This window comes from Centropristis striata, chromosome 17 (assembly GCF_030273125.1).
Source record: "Centropristis striata isolate RG_2023a ecotype Rhode Island chromosome 17, C.striata_1.0, whole genome shotgun sequence".
Lineage (NCBI taxonomy): Eukaryota > Metazoa > Chordata > Actinopteri > Perciformes > Serranidae > Centropristis > Centropristis striata.
Window position 1 is genome coordinate 35820471 of NC_081533.1, and position 9258 is coordinate 35829728.

General features: G+C 38.1%; 1 protein-coding gene across 1 annotated transcript; it reads left to right on the top strand.

Annotated features, from left to right (window-relative positions):
* Positions 1–479: 479 nt before the first annotated feature.
* LOC131989355 (ladderlectin-like) lies at positions 480–7455 on the top strand. Its single transcript, XM_059354546.1, has 5 exons — positions 480–540; positions 739–848; positions 6552–6686; positions 6773–6881; positions 7036–7455. The coding sequence occupies exons 1-5, from the start codon at positions 480–482 to the stop codon at positions 7101–7103; spliced, it is 483 nt and encodes a 160-aa protein (XP_059210529.1). The 3' UTR covers positions 7104–7455.
* The last annotated feature ends 1803 nt before the right edge of the window (positions 7456–9258 follow it).

Below are 9258 nucleotides of genomic sequence, written 5' to 3' on the forward strand. Positions count from 1 at the left end.
TGTTAGCCTTGTTTTAGCCTAGTGTTAGCCTAGTGTTAGCCTAGTGTTAGCCTTGTGTTAGCCAAGTGTTATTCCTCCCACTTACTGACAAGATATCATAACAATGTTGGTGTCAAAAGATTACTGAGAGCTGAGACAACTTGTTCAGCCACAGCATCTGAACTAAAACAACAATTACGCCAGGAAAGGAGCAATATGTGATTCTAGAGAGAGACATTTGATCCAGGTAACAAATATTGACATTTTGGGTTCGTCCTGCATCACTGTATATTAGAGCTGGTCTCTGTCGTCTTCAGCATTCTCACTCAGACCGACACTGAGAAGGAAGAAGAGAAGATAATCCTCCAGCAGGTTTGCCTCTTTACATCTTTTATTCTGTTCCTCTCATTGTATTCTCATTTATTTTTAAGTATTCCTAACATGTCTGCCTCTCTTTGTTGAAGGTTATTATCAACTGAGACGTCTGCATCATCTCCATCATGAAGACTCTGACTGTGACTGCACTTCTCTGTGCCGTGATGGCGCTGACCACCGCTGTTAGTGAGTAGTAATGTGTGGGAGGAAACAGATCAACTCAAGTTCTGTAACTCTAACTGTTGAGTTTAACTGTTCAGCTCTTTCAGAGGTGAAGGATGTACAGGAAGCTCTGGAAAAACCTGGAGAAGTTAAATACATACTTCTTAAGTGTTTTCCACTTAAACTCAACATTGCCCACTTATCTCCATTTATCGTATTCAGGTGTGCCTCTTGTCATTGGGAGCTCAACATGTTGTCCTGATGGTTGGAGAATGATCAATGGTCGCTGTTTCCTCTTCGTCCGACGAGCCATGAGCTGGGCTCACGCTGAGGTATGAGATGTTTCAATTTTCTGCAAAATGCTTCTAAATTAAGTTTATTCCGTGTTTTTGGGACTTGAACACTTAAGGTATCTCCTTACAGATAGATATAAAGTACGTATTAGTCCTTTGGAAATCCATCATTTGCTTAACAGCAGGGGTCTCAAACTCAAATTACCTGGGGGCCGCTGGAGGCAGTATCAAAATGACCAAACAAAGACACAAAATTACTAAAAAATAGACACAAAATGACAGAAAAAACTAAATTACTTTAAAAAGACACAAAATGACCAAAAAAGGCACATAATTACAAAAAAAGACACAAAATGACAGAAAAAAACTAAATTACTTAACCCTCAGGGCCCACTTTAATTTACTACCCTTTCGAGCCCTTTGGGCTGAAAATGTCCACCTCCAAAAAAATGCTATAAAAACTTTCCAGATTAATATTTTTTTCTACTTTTTTCTGCATAAACCTCTTAAACAACTTCTGCCCTGCTGAAAACTACCAAACATTCAAAGATTTTGAGGATTTTAACCCTTTAAATGCCAATTTGATTGCATGATGTCACTGATGTTTTATATGAAAAAAACACAAAAATGTAGTTATTTTTCATATAGTATATTTTTTTTTGGCTGGGGCATTGGTTTTTATCACAGTCTTGGATATGTCAAAGATTAAGAACAAAATTGATTTTTATGCATTTTTAGTTTTTGTGTTGTATCAGATTTAAAATGTAATACCCTTTCAGGCCCTTTCGGCTGAAAATGTCCACTTCCAAAAAAATGCTAAAAAAACATTACAGATTAATATTTTTTCTACTTTTTTCTGCATAACCCTCTTAAACAACTTATGCGCTGCTCAAAACTACCAAACATTCAAAGATTTTGAGGATTTTAACCCTTTAAATGCCAGTTTGATTGCACAATGTCACTGTTTTTCAAAGAAAAAACACAAAAAAATTTAGTTATTTTCCATATAATAACTAATTTTTGGCTGGGGCATTGATTTTTATCACAGCCTTGGGTAGGTCAAAGATTAAGAACAAAATTGATTTTGATGCATTTTTAGTTTTTGTGTAGTATCAGATTTAAAATGAAAAAACCCTTTTTGGCCACTTGAAGGCAGACATGTCCACTTCTAAATAACGCTTTAAAAATATTACTGATATATAATTTTTTCCAACTTTTTTGGATTAAATCTTTCAATCAACTTCAGTCCTGATCAAAACTATCAAATATTCAATTATTTTCAGGATTTTAACCCATTAAATGTCAGTTTGATTCCATGATGTCACTGTTTTTCAAAGAAAAAACAAACAAAAATGTAGTTATTTTCCATTTAATAGATAATTTTTGGCTGGGGCATTTATTGGGGCACTTATTTTTTATCACAGTCTTGGATATGTCAAAGATTAGCAACAAAATTGATTTTGATGCATTTATAGTTTTTTTTGTGTAGTGTCAGATTTAAAAATGTGCTACCCTTTTATGGCAGACATGTCCACTTCCAAAAACACTATAAAACTATTACTGATATATATTTTTTTCATTTTCATTTTTTTGTTAAATCTTTTGATCAACTTCAGTCCTCATCAAAACCATTAAATATTGCATAATCATCGGGATTTTAACCCTTAAAATGCCAGTTTGACTACATTATGCTAATATTTCTTATGAAGTAGATTTGCTGCGTTTTGTTAGATGTGTGTGTGTGTGTTTGCTGTTTTGTGTGTCTTGACCTCACTGTAAAACTTGAAAAGTTACTCCTGTCATATAAAAATCAAATCAAATCAAATCAATTTTATTTATATAGCCCAAAATCACAAATCACAGATTTGCCTCAAAGGGCTTCACAGACTGTATATGGTACAACACCCTCTGTCCTTAGACCCTCACATCGGCCAGGGAAAAACTCCTTTAAAATTTTTTATTATTATTATTATTTTAGTATTATTGGGACAGAGAGAAAGAGGGCCCCAGTGTATCGTGTCCCCCGACACATTGGGCCTATAGCGGCATCACTAGGGGCTGGTCCAAGGCCTCGGCCAGCCCTAACTATAGGCTTTGTCGAAGAGGAAAGTTTTAAGTTTACTCTTGAATAAAGAGAGGGTGTCTGTCTCCCGTACTGAGACTGGGAGATTCCACAAGAGAGGAGCTTGATAACTGAAGGCTCTGGCTCCCAGTCTAGTTTTAAGGACTTTAGGAACCACAAGTAACATAGAATTTTGGGAGCGTAGTGCTCTAGAAGGGTAATATGGCATTATGAGGTCTTTAAGATATGATGGTGCCTGACCATTTAGAGCTTTGTAAGTAAGAAGAAGGATTTTAAACTCAATTCTGGATGTTACAGGGAGTCAGTGCAGCGAAGCTAGAACAGGAGAAATATGATCTCTTTTCTTGGTTCTTGTCAGTACACGAGCCGCAGCATTTTGGACTAACTGAAGAGTTTTAAGGGATTTATTGGAGCAGCCTGACAGTAAGGAATTACAGTAATCTAACCTTGAAGTAACAAAAGCATGAACTAATTTTTCTGCATCCTTTTGAGACAGGATGCGTCTAATTTTTGTAATATTACGTAGGTGAAAAAATGCAGTCCTTGAAGTTTGTTTTATATGGGAGTTAAATGACAGATCCTGATCAAAGATAACTCCGAGATTCCTTATGGTGGTATTGGAGGCCAGGGTAATGCCATCGATGCTAATTAAGTCTTTAGATAATGAGTTTCGGAGGTGTTCGGGTCCCAGTACAATCACTTCTGTTTTTTCCGAGTTTAACATTAGGAAGTTGTGGACCATCCAGGTTTTTATGTCTTTAAGGCATGCATTTAGTTTGGCTAGCTGATCAGTTTCACCTGGCTTGATATATATATAACTGAGTGTCATCAGCATAACAATGAAAGTTAATTGAATGTTTTCTAATTATATTACCTAGGGGGAGCATGTAAAGGGTGAATAAAATTGGTCCAAGCACAGAACCCTGTGGAACACCGTGGTTAACATCAGTGTGCACGGAGGATTCATTTTTCACATGAACAAACTGGAAACGGTCTAATAAGTACGATTTAAACCAGCCCAGTGCCGTTCCTCTAATGCCAAATACATGTTCCAGTCTCTGTAATAGGATACGATGGTCAATTGTATCAAATGCATATACAGCCATATATGAACTCTTCCAAGTCAATAAAAACATGGGCACTTAAAAAAAAAAGCTACAGACAGTTTGTGACAGGACTCCAGCCAGGGGCAGAAACTTACAAACCATCGTTTTTGTTTTCTCTACAGTGACCTCTTTGAAGTGCAGTAAGAGAAGAGGGACCATGTTTTTATTGACTTGAAAGAGTTAATATATGGCTCTGTATGACAGGAGTAACTTTATTACGAAACTGCCCAAAATTTTGCATTGAAATGAATGGGACGGCCGACAAAAAATGAGCGAAAAAGAACAATAAATGGAGATATTTAAACGTTTACTCCTCCGGCATAATTTCACCTTGAGACTCCATTTAAACTTTAAACAGTAGACACAAGTCTTGTGTATCGGTGTATTAATCCACGTTTCGATAGGTCATATAGTTTTTTATCAATCCCTGTTCAATGACCATGATCATTTTTGGAGAAATTCTGAGATTATAATGGGTGTGTATTGCACGGAATGTTCGTGTCACAGTGTGTGACATCATTACCAGAGTGTAGAGGGAGAGAAAAAACTGTGAAATAATACATTTGAAAACTGCGCTCCAGGCCGCAAATTCCACTCTACAGAAATAATTTATACATAGAAATGTAGGAAAATTAGTCTTCTCCCTCACAATCCTCTGGTAAAGCTGTCAGAGTTATAGTTTGGGTGTAAGACGCAGAGATGTACAAACAAAACGCACCAACTGCCTCATTGGCTCCCATATTATAAACGCAGGAAGATTTCGGAATAAATGAGATGTAAGAGTTTTTTTTAGATCTCTCTAACAAAGCTATTTTTTCATTTTTCTTAAAAAAAATATATGTAAACGTTGAGGAAGAACTCAGGACGCTCAAAGTGAAGTCGGATCAATGATAGGTATTATGGTTTTGCCAAAAGTGCTTTCTGTTCGAGGACAGAAATTCCACTCTTTCCACCTCTGTCTACGGAACTGTCTCCATCAGCAGTTAATTTCAGTTGATTGCTCTGCTCTGATTGGTCGACTCCACCTGGCCACATGGTTGCTTAGCTACCAAAGCCCCCCCCTCCCCTCCTCCAAACAGACATTCTAACTGATAACTGTTTACTCTAAGTCAGCGGTTCCCAAACTTTTTTAGCCGTGCACCCCCTTCTACGTCCCAACTGGGTTGACGCACCCCCAATCCCCCACACCTTCAAAAAAAACAAAATGCAATAAGAGTTTTTATATCCATTTTAAAGGTGGAGGATGATGACAGGCTCAGGATCAGAGGCAGAAAGTTGAGAAAAAGTTATCATATTTTGAGCAGCGTTGAACAAAAATTGCAGCAAGTTTAAATGAGCGTGGAGCTAACAATACCCCGTCATCATAACACAGGTTGGAAAAATGATACAAGAACAAGAAGATAGCTTCTTCTACGCTTCATTATAAGATCAAAAACAACCAAAAATAGATGCAAAAATGACCAAAGATGACACAAAATTCTCAAAATAGACACAAATTGACCAAAAATACATGTAAAAACTACCAAACAACCAAAAAATAGATGCAAAAATGAACAAAAAATGACACAAAATTGAATAGCCTGTATTTATTAATTAATTAATAACACGTCTTTATTGTGTGTAAAAAATTTTATTGTGTCATTATCAGACCGCCATTACATTTTTCATCTCGCGCACCCCCTAGCAGCAGCTCACGCACCCCCAGGGGTCCACGCACCACACTTTGGGAATCCCTGCTCTAAGTGAACAGACATGGCATTTCTTCATAAAACATGAGACCTTATTACTTGACCATACATTGTCCAATCTGCCTCAAACTTGTCATGCATGATGATGGTTCATCATTTACCAGTTCTTCATAACAATATTTCATAAAGTCCCGCCCTTTTTGATTAGCCACGCCCCCTGTCATAACTAATGAACCGTTTGTCCTAGAGACTTGTATAAGGTGTCAGATTACTCAGGATAGAGTCCCTGTTTAACTGTTGATTGATGACCCCGCCCCTTTTGATTAGCCACGCCCCCTGTCATAACTAATGAACCGTTTGTCCTAGAAACTTGTATAAGGTGTCTGTGAACTCAGGACAGAGTCCCTGTTTAACTGCTGATTTAAGCAACGAGAATCAAGGGCCAGAGGCAAGCACACAATCAAAATTTCTTTAGAAATTTTCTAGTTCAGTTGATTGCTTTGATCTGATTGCCTTTGATCTTTGATGTGATTACAGTTACAGATACACACACACACACATGCGCGTAAGCGCGCACACTCCTCAAGATCCACATGCTTCCAACACACACACACACACACACACACGCACGCACGCACGCACGCACACACACACAAACACACATTTTGAGGTTGTAGGTCCTTGTATATAATATAGTATCATGACATTACTAGTATTAATTGTTTGAAATCTCTGAATAATCTCATCATAGTGTACACACACCGGCAGTAGCCCCCGTGGCCCTTTTAGAATTTCCCCAGAGGAAATTTTCTAGTTATAATATAATATATATATATTTGTTTCTAAGCAGTTCTCTTTGTTGTAGAGAAACTGCCTGTCCATGGGTGCAAACCTTGCCTCTGTACATGGAGCTCTGGAGCAGGATGAGATTCAAAGGATGGTCAGAGATGTAACTCATGGACATCCAGACACGTGGATCGGAGGATCTGATGCTGAAATGGTATTTAATTTATTATTCTAAAATATATGTTTTTTTTATTTTTTATATTGTTTCTTCTGTCTTTTTCTAATCCATTCTGTTTTTAGGAGGGTGTTTGGCTCTGGAGTGATGGTACCCCTTACACATTTACCAACTGGTGCAGAGGAGAGCCGAATAACCTGGGCAAGGAGCACTGTGCAGAGTTGAATTTTCGAGGTAAGTAGCAAAACCCATTTGTTTTTAGTGGTGTATATAATAAAGGGTACATGAATGATAAAAGTGGAACCCAAGAGCTCATACTTCTGCCAAGGAAGTATTAGTGTCAGTAATAAACAATCATGCTCATTTCCTGTGTTTCTGATACACACAGGCAAAAAATGCTGGAATGACAGGAGGTGTAACCACAACATCGCGTCTGTCTGTGCCAAGAACATCTGAAGACTCCTGGTGTAACACAGAAGCATGCAGTCCCTGCAAAAAGCACAAATGATGGCGGATGTGTGTTTGTGTGTGTTTGCAAACTCGTCTCTCTTCATGCCGTCAGTCTCAAATGTAACCTGAAGGCTCTTATATCTGATTTCATATCTTTATTTTTCTTTTCTATCGCTGTAACGCTACTCAAGGAATGAAGCGACATGTAAAGTAAAGAGAAGCTGGATGGTGTCTGAGGCCTCGTGCCTTTAATCAGAGCACACTGAATGTGTTGTGGAAAGAATGCTTTTAGCTCAACCTTACATATATTGTGAACTGTTCTTTCTTTACTCCTGCAAAATTAAAGTCTCAAGCATTGAAAAAAGCTGGTCAGTGTTGTCTTTTTATAGACATGTATAGAGTTAACAACAGACTTGAAACTAACAACTGAGACCATAAACTCATTATGAGAATGTTTACTGAGGTCATAAATCAAGTGAGAGGTAGGCTCATTTTCTCATAGACCTCAATATAGTCACACTTTTAAGGCAAGGCAAGGCAAGGCAAGTTTATTTGTATAGCACAATTCAACACAAGGTAATTCAAAGTGCTTTACATACACATTAAAAACAGCAAGACACAATTGAAAACAATAAAAACAGTCAATTAAAACAGGGAAGATACAGCAGGATAAAAAAAAAAGAGATAAAATAATAAAAAGCACAAGTCAAACATTGTGTAGTTAACAAGTAAGGGCAGTAGAGTAGAGCAGATAAGTGTTAAAGTTAAGAGTACGCTTCAGTAAACAATAGTGTTTTTAGTCCTGATTTAAAGGAGCTGACCGTTTGGGCAGACCTCAGATCTACAGGTAGTTTGTTCCACAGGTGAGGAGCATAATAACTGAAAGCTGCCTCACCCCGCTTAGTTCTTGTTTTTGGGACACGCAACAAGCCAGTTCCAGATGACCTTTAGGGGTCTGGATGCTTCATAGAGAGGGAGCAGATCAAGCATGTAATTCGGTCCGAGACCATTCAGAGCTTTGTAGACCAGCAGTAAGATTTTAAAATCTATCCTCTGACTCACAGGAAGCCAGTGTAGTGATTTAAGGACCGGTGTAATATGGTCCAGTTTCCTGGTGTTTGTGAGGACTCTGGCGGCAACGTTCTGGATCAGCTGCAGCTGCCTGATTGATTTTTTGTTAAGACCTGTAAAGATGCCATTGCAGTAATCCAACCTACTAAAAATAAATGCATGGATAAGTTTTTCCATGTCTTGTTTGGACAGAAGACCCTTAATTCTAGCTATGTTTTTCAGGTGGTAATAGGCAGATTTAGTGATAAGCTTTAGATGGCTGTTGAAGTTCAGGTCTGAGTCAATAATTACACCAAGATTTCTGGCTTGATTTGTAGCTGTCAATGACATAGAGCCAAGGTGAGCGCTGATCTTAGATCTTTCATTTTTAGGGCCGAAAATGATCACCTCTGTCTTCTCTGCATTTAGCTGGAGAAAGTTCTGGCACATCCACTCATTGATTTGATGAATACAGTTACTCAATGAGAGCAAGGGACTGTAGTCGTGTGAGGACACTGAAATGTAGAGTTGTGTGTCATCGGCATAAGTATGGTAGGAGATGTTGTGATGTTCCATAATCTGAGCTAGCGGTAGCATATAGATGTTGAAAAGAAGCGGCCCGAGAATGGAGCCTTGAGGAACCCCACATGTGATCTTAGTTCGCTCAGACTCATGGTTTCCAATTGACACAAAAAAGTCCCTATCTTGTAAGTAAGATTTGAACCATTGTAGCACAGTGCCAGTGAGCCCCACCCACTGTTCCAGTCTGCTGACTAGTATGTTATGATCAACTGTGTCAAATGCAGCACTGAGATCCAGTAAAACCAGGACAGAGGATTTGCCTACATCAGTGTTCAGATTTATATCATTTAAGACTTTGATAAGTACAGTCTCACTGCTGTGGTGTCACCGAAATCCAGACTGAAATGTGTTAAAAAGATTATTTTGCATCATAAAAGCATGAATTTGCTCAAAAACAACCTTTTCAATGATTTTCCCCAGAAATGGCAGATTTGATATTGGCCTATAGTTACTAATTGTTGTGGAATCCAGATTAGATTTTTTTAGGAGAGGTTTTATTACTGCAGTTTTCAAAGTCTGTGGAAACTGT

Coding starts and splice junctions, on each gene's coding strand:
- LOC131989355 (XM_059354546.1), top strand. CDS start 480: ATGAAGACTCTGACTGTGACTGCACTTCTCTGTGCCGTGATGGCGCTG. Junction 541..738: donor GGCGCTGACCACCGCTGTTA/GTGAGTAGTAAT, acceptor TATCGTATTCAG/GTGTGCCTCTTGTCATTGGG. Junction 6,687..6,772: donor GAGGATCTGATGCTGAAATG/GTATTTAATTTA, acceptor TTCTGTTTTTAG/GAGGGTGTTTGGCTCTGGAG.